The sequence below is a fragment of the Columba livia genome, chromosome 15 (genome assembly GCF_036013475.1).
Source record: "Columba livia isolate bColLiv1 breed racing homer chromosome 15, bColLiv1.pat.W.v2, whole genome shotgun sequence".
NCBI lineage: Eukaryota > Metazoa > Chordata > Aves > Columbiformes > Columbidae > Columba > Columba livia.
In genome coordinates, this window is record NC_088616.1 from 9,967,790 (window position 1) to 9,981,255 (window position 13,466).

Sequence of the window (13,466 nt, forward strand, 5' to 3'; positions counted from 1 at the left end):
TTTTCTGTTCATTCTTCTCTGTGCAAAATAGAGATATTGTAAATTGCAGCATGAAGAGATAATCTTCTTAAGCACAGACAGCGACCAATGATATTGCCACAGTCAGTGGAAGCGTCAGCTCCCGAACTGCCACAATGGAAGATGTTGATCTCCTGTCTTGCAGAGGAGAACACGCTCTGCACATGTTGTGTGCTGGAGGGGAAGAGAAGTCACAAAGGTGAAGAAAGAGATTTTTTGTTTTCCTTAGGTTGAATTCTGTTCTGAAACTTATCATACACCTAAATGCACTTGTTAATGATGTAGTTCTCCATGGTAGAAACTCGTGTGGGAAGAAGCGTGTTTCACTTTGTTTTTTAAACCCAGACTTAATTCAATTTAAAAGCTACACAACAAGATTGTACAGGAAACCTGAAAAGATTGAATGGCCAAGAATTTCTAATGTGGCCTCATAAATTCTTTCAGTGGAACATTATTGGGTCACTTGGCAATTACAAGAAGTACTCTGAAGCTTAATACATAAAAATGGTGAAATAAAGAGAGTAAAGGCTAGAAGTAGTAGTAGTTGTTTTACAAACAGAAGTTTGTTGACTTATGCCCGGTGTAATCTGAAGTAAATGCTCTCTGTAAGTACATGTTCAGTCAGATAAGTTGGTGATAAAGACAGAGCATTTCTTGCCTTTTTATATTGAATCCAAAATTAGAGAGAATTCTGTTTCAGAATGTCAGTATAACAACTGTATAAACATATGTTAGCAGATATGTTCTTTGGAGCACTATAAAACATCTGATTCCTTTTTAAGAATAGTCCCACTTGTTCAGCTCTGCTGTTAAGATAAAGTCATATTTTATTTCAATAAAGTGCAAATTTAACTGTTCAGGAGTGGTCTGTCTTATTCTAGCAAAAATAAAAAAGTCTCTAGACTCTTACAGTCTATTTTTGTAGATGTAGATTTGTGATAAGGGAGCAAGTGTTATCAGCACACAGACAGCACCTGTTAATTGCCTCAGTAATTCAGGCCTAAATTGTGCAGGCTTCTGAAACAAGAACTTGCCCTAGCAAAAGGGATAAGAAAATATAACTTCAGGATAAATCATGAATATGGTTGCTACCTTGCTATTCTTTTTTGGGTTTAATGTTTTTGTTATGATGGGAAAAACAAGTAAATGCCTAAATTTGAGAATTATTACTGCAGGAGGAGTTGGTGTGGGGGTTTTGTGTGTTTGGTTTTGTTTGTGGAGTTTTGCTTTTCGTTTTTTGTTTGTGCGGGTTTGGGGTTCCTTTGGTTTTTTGTTTGTGTTGTTGTTTGTTGATTTTTTTTTTTTGTGGGTTTTTTTTTCCCCCTCCAATTTGCCTGGGAAGTTAAAGCTAACTTTTAAACTTGGGAGGGGCTTAAAATGTTAATCAGCCAGGAAACTTTGCTGGCTGGTCTTGAGGACAGATTGTATGCAGTTAAGCGATACCTCAGTCTGTCTTTCAGCACATCAAGTGTTACTTGTAGATAATAAATTCTTTGTTGGCCCTGTACCTAATCCCTATTTAAAGTGCCGTTTAACCTGTATTGCCAGTGGTTACAAGCACGTCGTATACAGATTTGGCAACGCTTAAAAAGCACCTTTAGGAATAAAAACTAACATTAGGTTTTATTCGACTTGAAATGTTACTTCAGTTGCAATGAAACACGTGTTGGGACATTTCAGTGCCATTCTTCAATTGATAGAGATGCCTTATGAAATAAAGCAAGTCTAGTAGACAGAGAGATAGAATCTTTTATATCCCCAATCAGTAGAGTGGGGGAAACTTGTGCGTCCAAGGAAGGGATTGCAAGACCAGAAATGTGCTTCATCTTTCCAGTAATTGTAGTTGTTCTAATAAAAGGTACTACTACCTGCAAACTCGCCTTCTCACGTCCTCGTTGCTGTAAATACAATCCTGCCATCAGTTATATGATTTAAAGTAATTGCCACTAAGTCGCTAGAACATTTGATTTGCTCTTTGAAAATTTTGCTCTTTGTTTAGCTGGGTCTGTTGTACTTTCTGGTAGTCTGGGCCTAAAATGGGCTCTCAGCAGTGGATCAGGAGAAAGTTAGGCTCAGCTGTAAGAAAGCATTCGAGCACATAAGGTGTATTTAGGCTGAGTGTTTGCAGAACAGACACCTAAAATTTGCAAATATGTTTCTAACCATATAAATGCCCAAAGGCATTTCAACCCATCTCTTTTCACCTTACACCGTGGTTGATTCATGAGGCCATGGAAGAGCCAGATCAGTGGGTGTCCTTGGAGCATGTCTGATGCAAGCTGAGATCAGCGCACAGCACAACAGTAGGATCCTTATTCCTCCTGAATTTCATTTGATCAAATGCACAAGCAATATTGAGGGCAGGGCCAGAACCTGAATTTTCTGCCTGCCCTTGAATGCCCTTGTCACTAGGCTGGAGAAATTGCTTTAGACAGTAACCAGGAAGGCTGACAGATATTTCGTGTTCATGAATGAAGAGGGAGAACCATAGGGTACTTCACTTGGTGTGATTTGGGGGTTTCGGTACACCTGTCCTGCTCTGCTTCGACATCTATTAAATTTGGAAGTCTGCTGACTTGGTGAAGTGTGATTTTAGACATGCAGGAGTTAAGAGTGGAGAGCTCTGAGGGTTAGTTATTGCCAGCCCGTGAACAGCTTGCCTTTTAAGACACCTATGAGAAACATGATCCACAAAACTGCGAAGATGCAGAACTTGTGTTCTTGCTGGTTGGGTTGTCTTTGTACCACGTGGCAAACGCTGGTGCCACCATGGCCAACCCAGCCCGGCCACCTCCTGTCACCGGCTGCCGCAGGTGCTGCCCGGCCCGCACGAGCCTGCACATCAGCCGCACGCTTGGGAAGTGGTTGCAGACCATTTCTGAGCAGGTTGGTGTGGGGTTGTGTGGCCTATTGGATGGAGAGGTGTCATTTCACAGCTCTGGCTGAAGCCAGATATAACTCTGTTAAAAAGAACACAGGCTCATCAGATGCGAAATGGCAGAACAGCTGTAGGTGTCACAGCTTCTGGCTTTCAGCTGAACATATGGCATAGAACTGGTGTAGCTGACTAGAAAAATCACTTTTAAATATTGACGCTGCCTTTGATCTTTCTTTTTTTTAGGCAGTGAATTCTGTCAAATTTGAGTAGCTCTATTTTGGTTGGGGGGAAAATCAAAATAACTATGGATTTTTTTTGTTTGTTTTTTAAGCTAAATAAAACATTAAGCTTGCTTTCTTTTGTTTTTAAAGTTATCTCTTTTTTCCAGGCCCTTGTGACTTCAGAAACTGTGAAGATTCTAGAGATTCTAGTCACTGACAACACTATCCTATTGTGAAAATGCTTATAGTGTCAGGAAAGAAACAACCAGAAGGATGCAACTTATTAGAGATCCTGTTTACCAACGTTTACTGAATGTTGCCTTCTGAAGCAGGAAAAAATACCTTCAGCGTGGGCAGATTTCTTGGCTCTGGCATGTGAGAACACACAGAGCTTTGTTATGTCCTCAGGAGAGTTGTTCCTGCATTGTTGCCTGAGGATAGTGCGTGGTGGTCCATCTCTTCTGAGAACAAACAAACACTCACAACAATAACAAAAAAAACCACCACCAAAACAAACACACCCCAGTACACCAGCAGCATAGCATTGAAACTTGTATGTTAGAATTCAGAAATAAACTTGGTTTTAATTCGTCCAAATGTCAGGATTTAAATATCACTTACAACTCATACATCATAATGATTGTCATGTGTAGTAATAAACTTTTCTAATATGTATAAGTCATAAGGATCTTTCCCAATAGATGGCCCCTGATTTTTATTTTTCTTCCCTCTTTGGGGGTGGGAGGAGGGGGAAGACCGTGTGTTTTTGTGGAAAGGGGAATTTGGTTTGAATTAGGCATGATACAAACACTGAATTGAAAACTTCTGAGACAACTCAGGCACCAGATGGTGTTCAGCAGCAAGGCAGACTTTTCTGCTAATATACTGCAACTCTGTTAACAGGGAGTTTAGACTTTAAAAATGAGAATTCTTCTGTTGAAAAGCCGGTAAGCTTTGGAGTTCTAAAGAGTGCCAAAAATGGTACCTAATAAATTAAATTCTCTGGACGTTTGCTTGTTAAATAGAATTCAATCGTTAGGTTTCTCATAGGTAGCATAAGCTGGGTTTGAAGTTGGGGATGTTACCTCACCTATTGTTGCCAATATGAGTATTTTTAAGAAAGTCGCTTAGTTCCTGAAGCAAGGAAATCCCTTTGCATCTCTAGAGCAAGATGGATGGATTTCACAGCTGGTTTGAAAGGGGGAGAACATTCTGATTTCAGAGAAGGGGATAAATGGAGTAGAAGTGAAATAGTAGCTTATATAATAACATGCTCTGTCTTGCAATATGGCTTTGAATTGCTCTTAAAAGATGCATTCTAGATATAGCAAGGACTTTGCAAGTAAATCTAACTCTATTAAAACTGATCTTTTAACATGGTATAAATACTTTCTAGGTGTTTGTTTCCTATCAATAAATATGCAGTGGGCATATGAATTGATCTTGCATCAGGTCTGCCTCAAAATGAGAAACTCCAGAGCTTTTCTTCTGGGGTTACAATACCTAGTAGAATATTTGAGAGACAAATCAGAGTGAATGCCAAAACCATAAGATTTGGCATACAAAGGACTGGAAAGATAATTCATAATCCCTTTGTTTTGAATGCCTCGATGTTCTGTGCCTTTGCAATTAATGCTCCGTTACTCTTTTAAGCTTTTCTCTCGATCATCCTTTAACATTCATAAATCTTACTTTAGAAAGTCTGAACTCGGTTGCCTCTTAAGCTTCTAACTGAACAACATACTGGAACATCGGCAGTGAAAGAATCAGTCTGTCATGCCACATCCTGAACACCGTATTCATATGATAACCTTGAAATTATTTCAGCAGCATAAGTACTAAAGAGCATCTATTCAAACTACCTCCATCCCTTACAAAATAAGTATCAGTAACAGATATGGTATTCTCATGCTTGACTGGAAACTGACACTTGATCCTGTCTTATATTTTGATTCTTCAATATACCGTCTTGTAGTTATTTAAGTATAATCCAGTTATTGTGTTGTTCTGTAACGATGACCTAAACCAAAGAAGTCAAGGAAATTGTGTTCAACTTGCTTATAGTTACTTAGCTGCAGTTAATTATGTGTATGTGCTATTTTACAAAATGCTCTGATATTACATTATTTGAGGCTGTAAGCATTTAAAAATGGCTTTAATGGGTCAATAGCTGAAAATATAGACGAGGACTAACTATATGTCCTTTTACAAAGTTATAAGTCTCAGCAGTTGTAGATACAAAAAAAAATTCTATGAGCTGTGCCTGTGGGTGTCATTCAGTGTGGTTGTTTAACTGTTACAACCTGGACCATGCCTTTTAGAATCAAGAGGTCTTCCTCAGTGTTACTCATCCTTTTACCCTCCCTGGTTTTGAAGTGCTTTGCAAACCAGCAGGTTCTGTATCATCATCTTCATACCAGCAATGGTGCATATCCTGCAAAAGCACAGCTTATTCCCTAACCTCTGCACTGGTTACTGCAACTGTGACTAATCTTGTAAGCGAGGATACAGGGCCTGATTTTGATGGAGTTTTACACAGGAATAAGTAGAAGTAACTATGTTCACCCTGGAGTACCTCCCAGGCTGTGGTAGGGAAGGGGCAGCAGCGTCAGTTCCCTGGATTTCGGGAAGGGCAGGAGGGAGAGTACTCAGTTTCCAAGGAACTAATATTTGGGATATAGAATTACTAGAATTTTCCCTCAAAACAAAATACATATAAATAAACCTAAATAAGTCATTCTCTCTTTCCCTTTTGTATGGTAACATCACTTAAAGTGCCCATTGCAGGAAAATAAATTCCATATGTAAGACTGGGTAATATCCCACTCAAACTGCCAAATTCCTTGGATGACTTTGAAAAATTTCCTTCTTGGAGATACCTCCTCCTTGTTTGCTGTTAGGGACAGTTGCATTGGAGCTATTCTTACCATGCTCTGTTGTTTGTTCCTCTCAGGAGTTCCTCGGCTATGCTTCGCTCACTTTGAAAGCGGTCTTCTGTCAGAGAGGCTTGGTTGCAGGCAAGGAGCAGCAGACATGCTAAAGGCAAGGTGGCCAAAGTCAACTTGATGGTTATCCTTAACACTGGTACAGGGAATGAGTCTGCCATGACCAAATCACTGCGTTCTCTTTAGACATTTAAAGTTTCAACTTGGATTGGGTAGCAAGCTACAGCTGTGGCCTGTTCCTCCTTATAGATGGGCCTAGACCTTTATCTGTTCAAGTTTATTAATTGGATAGAGCTTAGAAACTTTCCAAGGACAACTTTGTTTCCTCTTGTCCTTGTCTGTGGCCCAATAAGAGTTACAGGGAATGGCTTAACTGAGCTGCCCTTATTTTACATATGCAGTTCTCTGGCATGTGACTGTTACCTAACCAGCAGCAATGAATGTTTCAGTGTGCCCAAATAACATAGCTCCATGTACTGTGCTCATTACTAAAACATGATACTTATCAGTGTCCTTGCCACATTGGCGGCGCTCTAAGATTTACGTCACCAACACCTCATTAGGAACCCTGTAAACTGTGCTCTTTGCTTAGCAAAGGTGGTTTAACAAGTCCACAGTACGCTAAAAAAAAGTATCTTGTTTGATCAGAAATCGTCTGGCAGTCACTACTTGGGTTTCTAGCAGAACCACACCATCTCATCAGGACAGCCAAGGAGGGAGAGCGGGCGGGCGGGCTGGGAGTGGCTGGATGTTTTAACCTCCTCACTAGGCATATTGGCCCATAATATTTATTTAATGTTAGTAATAAGCATTTTGCTAAAGATGTGGTTGATGTATGGAAGGTATAAGTGAGGAGCTGTTGTCAAGGAATATGAAGGGTTGCAGATGCATTTAAACCCAAGGAATTGCATTTTCTCTAAAATGATGGGAAAGAGTAAGGACATTTTCAAGTGGGGACGGGAGGGGAGGATAGAGGAAGAGGAGGTACCCCAAGCTGTATGAGCAGGAGCAGTTCTGAGGATTTGTGCTTTGTGTGTTCCTGTGACAGCACATCTGCTGAGCTATGCGACCTTCTAACATTTGAGCTGCACCTTGTTCACTGCATTGTGCTTTTACCATATTAGCTGCTGGTTATGCTAAGGTGAGCTCTTCACGGCAGTGGCACCTCTCCTGTGTCCGTCTGGCACGCTTGATCCCACATGTTCTGGCAATCAAATAATAGATGAACAGCAAACATCTGAATAGCTGTTGTTATATTATGCTACTGCTTTCCAACCGTGGTATTGCTGTGCCACTTTTAATAATTCAGAAGTGACGGAGAGGTGGGGGAGTGAAAGGGCTGCAGCAATCTTTGTTTGTCTCTGTAGCGTGTGACTCCTCCTCGGTGGCTCTGTGGTTACCATGGAAACAGGAGAGGGATGGCACCGCACCAGTGGGACCGGAGTGGGACTTGTGGGTCGGCTCTGTTGCAGCTGCACACCTGCACAAAGGGGACAAACGAGGGCTTGCTTTCCTCTGGTTTGGTGCCTTTGCCCCTCTTTCCCTCAGCGGTTTGTGGAACTTAATTGTTACACACGTGATGGTCCCAGATGCTGGTGTAAAAAGACTCCTTAGGGTCTTTTTATTAGTGATTCGAGTGAATATGTGCAGTGTCAGAAAATGAGCATTTCTGGTGGTCTGGAGGAGTTGGGTGGGGTAGTGGAGGAATATGATCATGAAACCTTTCACTGGTATAAACTGGAGTCCTGGTTATAGTCAGCCTGTCACTACTGGAAGGTTTTTTAATATGTTTGAAATGCAGTGGCACTTTAGGGGATAGATTTACTGGAATAGACTAAGGACCACTTCACTGACATTTGCTCAGTGCAGCATCCTCTGTTTTCATCAAGACTCAATCTCATTTTTAGCAATTAGAAATATATAAATATATAATAAATATATATCCTAATCACCTCTCGCACTAGTTGTCCTGACCTGCATAAAGCCAGTGTTGAAAGCCAAGAGAGGCACACGAGGGAAGGGGAGCAGCCCCCTGCATCTCCAGGTTGTCACTAGAGCTCCCGCTGGCTGTGCAGTGCAGGCTTTGGGAGGGGGAGGACAGGCAGGTGTAGCTACCCCACATGTTTTAGGGCTGTTTAAGCTGCCCAATCTACTAGCATTAGCTGTGCTGTTTTACACCCGTGTTAGGTACTTAGATTTTCAGCAATTATTCTGGAATTGCTCTGAAGGAATGACAGAAAACCTCTTTTACCTAGGGATTAGAGTGGAACTTGGTGACTGGCTTGAAATGGACTGTTGGACTATTCTCTCACTCCAGGCAGGAGGACTGTTTGATTCAGTATCTCTGCCCATCATTTCAATTACAGACTAGGGAAGGTTAAACAAGATTTTCTGTAACATCTTAGTTTGTGGCAGCTGCCTGGCAACTGTTTGCTTGATTGCATTAGATTGGGAGCAAGGCAATAAAATACCATGTAAACCCACTCTTCTTTTGAATTTCATGGCAAATAAATACTCTTTTTCCACACTAGATACTTCTTTTGAAGTATGCGTTCATCAGAAGATTTGTCACTATGGGAGCAAGCTATGAGGTTTAATTTACTTCTGCTCAGTTTATGTATACAAGTGAGGAATTGCTGTATAGTGAACTTAGACTTGAACGAAACGTATGAGCACATAATGAGGTTGTTTCTCCCAACTGTCTTTGTGGAACTTGAGAAATAGTTCACAAACCTTCTCTTGTGCTCCATTTGCCTCCATAGAGTTTGCAGGCTCAAGGTACAAAACCTTGAATATGGAGCGTAGCTACTTCAAGTTTGTAATCCATGAAGCAGAGTTAAGAGAAAATACTGAATATATGCTAGCAAAAGCTTAACCATACAGTTCAGTGTTTTTCCTCCAAATGGCAGATCCTGAAATTTAATTGCTGATGAAAAGAAAAGAAGAGTAGGACGACACACTTGGGCACCAGAACTGATGTTCAGGAAACCCTGCTCTGAGTGGTTTCTTGCAACTATCTTGTATCTTCAAAAGGGATGCTACCCTGGTACTTGCAATTGGGAGAATTTTGCTATTTTTTAATAAAATAAATGAAATGGTTTTTATTTTGAGTTGTGGGTGTGTTGGGGGGTTCTTTGAGAAAATCAGCCTTTGGAGAAGTAGATGTTGACAGCAAAAAAAATGCACTGAAAAATAGTAGTTCAAGGTGGAGTTCTTTTCTGTTTCCTCCAGGTTTAGCTTTGGCCCTGAATCTGACATGTTAAATGTGCTCTTGTTAATTGGAAAACATCTTCAATATAAACTGCAAATTGCATCTCAAGTTGTTAGTGTTTTTTTCTAATACATAGTCATCTATAGCAACTGTTCTTCAGTTCCAGTTAACACATAAAATGGAACAGAGTCCACAGTGGTTCTTATCAGTGCCGCTTTTGCCAAGGTTAACAATGCACTAAATTATTGCCACTGAATTCAGGAGAGGTCTCTGAAGTCAGAAAACATTTATTGAGTGTGTGATGTCATTTATGACGTCATTCTTTAGAATTGCAGTTTAGAGAAAACTGACTTCTACTGTAAGTGTAGTGAAGTTGTTGTTAAATCCTAGTCCTGCAGAGTGATTTGGATTAATTTCCTGTTCCACGGTCCTGCAGTGAACAGCCTCTTCATCCCCAGACTACAGGAAACTACTGATTGTGTTGTAGGAGGTTCTGCAATGTGTGTGTGTTTCAGGGAGCCTGACTTTTCAGGACACGTGCACATCTTCCCTCTGTCCCAGTAGCTGATGGAAAATGAAAACATTGCAGTCTATGGAAAAGCAACTGAGGAGCAGTTCATGGAAAACTCTGCTGTAGAGGTGTGGGAGCTGTGCAAGATTGCTCAGGTTTGTGTAATCCTGGTGCACAGCAATGGTGTGATTGCTCTGTATCTGGAGTAGAAAATGCCAGTTTTGTTGGTTCTGTAACTGACACTTTTTTAAAGGATTTTACTTTGACTTTCAGCTGAAAATTCATCTCTGAATCTTCCAGTGGATGAATATGTAATTAAAAGGATGTATTTGAATAAGGCTAAAAATTCGTAGTCTAAACAAATGTTACAGGGATGCTTCAACGGGACTGATTCAGTGACATTTTGCTCTTGGCTCTTCTCACCCTCTAGGAGTATATCAGAAATGCTCCACCTAATCAAATGTGATATTCTGCCTCCTAACGCAGTGATTCTAAGCTCAGAGCTGATTCTGCTGGTACTCATTGCTGAGGTGTAAGCAGACAGGGTCTGAACACTCATAAAAATTGGCTCCAAGGTGCTAGGAGGTGATGATACTGAATTACTTCTTTATTTCATGTTGGTTTGTGTTTTTTTTTTTCCAAAAATAAGCTTAAAAGTATGTCAGTCTTTTCTCCCTCCAAAAGACATGCTAAACCTAAGCTTCCAAATCTTATTGTAATTGTTTCTGAGTTGCCCTCTTGTTATAGTTGACCTGTTTAAAATAAAAATATTTACTTATAATAATGGAATAATAAAGGAAGATGTTGACTCTCATATTATCCACTGTTGTTTTTCACTGCTAATTGAGATAAAGGACAATTGTGATTATTTAGGAAAACAGTTCAGAAGAAGCGACAACACTGAGAAATACAGGACTTGATGTTTAAAAGTCACTGGGAGAAATGGATTTTAATCTTGCATGTTATTTTTGGGTTAAAATTCTCTAAATAAAGAGAACTCCACTATTAAACGTTACTAAAACTTCTTTATGAGTCTCAGAAACACTGATTTTAAATCAGATTTTTTGTTTGTTTAACAGAAAAGACTTGATTTTGTGTAAAACTTTATGGTTCACATACCAGTCTTGTCCTTTTTCTAGGATATTTTTGATAGACCTTTTGTGTAGGTATCCCAGTTCATGTGTGTAGTAACTCTCGTAAGCTACCAAAAGAATTGACCATGGTTTTGCAGAGAGGGACTCTTAAAGAGTTACTGTCAATAAGTGGTTTATTTAATGTTCTTTAAAAGTTGGTATGAATTAAATGCAGTTTCTGCTGCAAGACTTTGAGAATTAAAGCTGTGTTTACAGTTGAGGGGAAAAGGCATCAGACAACTAAAGGCATTTTAGGGGGCTGGAGCTCATTTTTGTTAGATTATAAGTGTTTCATCTTGCACAGATCGGGGAGTGATCCTCTGTACAACTCAGCTACCACTTTAGCTGATATTGGCAGGCTTTATAGGGGTGCTTTATCCCTTTGATTAGACCTTGATTGCCACTCAAGAGCCAGATACAGCGTGCAGCCACTGCACTTCAACTTGTGCAAGCGTATGACGAAAGAACATGAAGACAGATGTTTAAAGCATGCCTCCCCTGTCCTCTGCGCTTGAAAGGCTTATTAAGGTTCATCAAAGAAAGAATCCCTTATTTTTGGACAATTCTGAGCTTTGCTTTTCAATTGAGCGCCCCTCAGAGAGGATTTTGAAAGTTTACTTGCCTCTCTGCTGTGTATTTTCAGGTGCTTTCACAGTTGGCCTTGTGCGACAGTGTCAAACCATCCATGGACGTGACAGGACCTGTATTCCTCCACGGCTGCCTCCTGAGTGGGTCACTACGTTATTTTTCATCATTATGGGAATCATTTCACTAACTGTCACATGTGGTTTGCTGGTGGCTTCCCACTGGCGAAGAGAAGCTACTAAATATGCCCGCTGGATAGCTTTCACTGGAAGTAAGTGACCTCAACTACACAGTTGACCTGTATGCAGGATAAACTGGTGGAGTCTAAAATAACACTACAGTGTTGTCAAGGAGCAGTGCTTAGGGCTCTTACCATACAAACGATTCCTTCTCTTTAAGTACCACATCGAAACGAAAAATAAAAATATTCAAAAATCAATGGGTTGGAACCTTAAGTAAGCATAATTGAGAGGGTTTAGTAGTCTGTGGGCCCAAGGTGAGAGAAAGGAGGGCTTGAACCCTTTCTCTTCCTTGGATGGTGCCGTTAATTGGCCTAAGAAAATGGGCAGGGATAGAAGAGGTGAGTCCTGAATTATGTGTCTGATAGTCTTTCATGCTTCCCCACTCCCATAAACCCAGTACTTAACTCCTAGCAGAAAGGAGTGACTGAAATTCCCTCTTCTAGGAAGAGGAGGCATCCGAGACTTAGTACAGTCTGAAATCCATCCCTGCTTCGTGTGTCTGGTGAACACCTCATCCAGGGTTGATGCTGGCTCGGTCCTGCTTCATGCTCACAGCAGGTGTTTTATTCAGAATATCTGCATCCTAATTGGCTATGCAGGAGGATTGCCCACTGCAGAGCATCTGCTCTGCTTCACAGCACCGAGACTTTCACTGCCATTAGTGACCCGCAGCAGCGCTTTGGCTGGAGGGAGGGTACCGGCGTCCTTCTGCTCCCCCTGAGCACCAGCATAATTGCTCACAGCAAAGGCTGAGCCTCCTCTAGCCAGCCCCGTGTTCCCGCACATGTAAACATATCCTATGGCTACTTCAGTGCAAAAGAAAAGTAGTTATAACAAGGGGAATAATTTTCAAATTTCCTGTTCTTGGTGTGTGTTACAGGCTTAGCCCAACTGTGAAATGATGCCTTAATGGTGGGGATGACAGCATGAAAAAACTCAAAACCTGAGGGCTTTTAAATTGACTTGAATTATGACATACCACTAAAGGTAGTGTGAACACTAACTAGAAAATGCAAGTTTGTGGTTTACGCAGGCATAAAAAAGATTTAATGGAACTCTGTGACAGCTAATGATATGTAATATGAATGAGATTTAACCTTGTATTGGGGGAGGGAATAATATTTAAAAAGCACCGAGCTTCAGCAAAGGTACTTCACTGAGGCACTTGTACAATCAAAGCCATCCTTCTGACAACTTCGCTGCATGGCATATTAAATTAGTAGTAGTGCAGCTCTTGCAGACAATGGAGCTATTGAAATGCTGTATCCATTATGATTGACTTTTATTTCTTTTTCTGGTGAATGATTAAAATAGCAGACATGAGTGTTACTGAATATTCCATCCCAACTTTTCCAGTGCCCTTGTTTGTTTATACATATTTCATGTATATCTGATGTAGGCAGCGAGGGTTTAAACTCAAAATTCCATATAAAATTAAGATGCTTACAGTGGGCTGAAGTGAAAGCTCTAAGGTAAAGAGGGGTTTTGGGGTACTATATATTAATAGTTGAAGTCATCATTTATTTGCTGAGGTCTTTTTTCTTAATTAAGTGCTTGTATTTTGGGCTTTGCGTATTTTAATGTGGGTTTGTTGTCTGTTTTTTTTTTTTTTAATATCTCCAATTGACACATCCCTACATCTTTAGTTTTCTACAACTGTGATGGTTAATTCAGTCAAAAAATCTGATACCCTGAAGCTCTTTTTTCTGCAGATTTCTTCAG

At 40.4% G+C, this 13,466-nt stretch overlaps 1 protein-coding gene across 5 annotated transcripts in view; it reads left to right on the forward strand.

Moving 5' to 3' along the window:
• The window catches only part of MOSMO (modulator of smoothened), a 31,389-nt gene that overhangs the window by 9,080 nt on the left and 8,843 nt on the right, over nucleotides 1-13,466 (forward strand). For 3 of the 5 annotated variants that reach the window (XR_010466353.1, XR_010466354.1, XR_010466355.1), the window contains exons 2-3: nucleotides 11,561-11,773; nucleotides 12,625-12,731. Coding sequence is in view for 1 of the 5 variants with exons in the window: in XM_065031083.1 (XP_064887155.1) it covers nucleotides 11,561-11,773 (213 nt within the window). In the remaining 4 variants the exon portion in view is untranslated. Of the gene's footprint in view, nucleotides 1-31; nucleotides 6,052-11,560; nucleotides 11,774-12,624; nucleotides 12,732-13,466 lie in introns of those variants that run through there. The other 2 variants (XR_010466357.1, XM_065031083.1) reach the window with 2 other exon arrangements.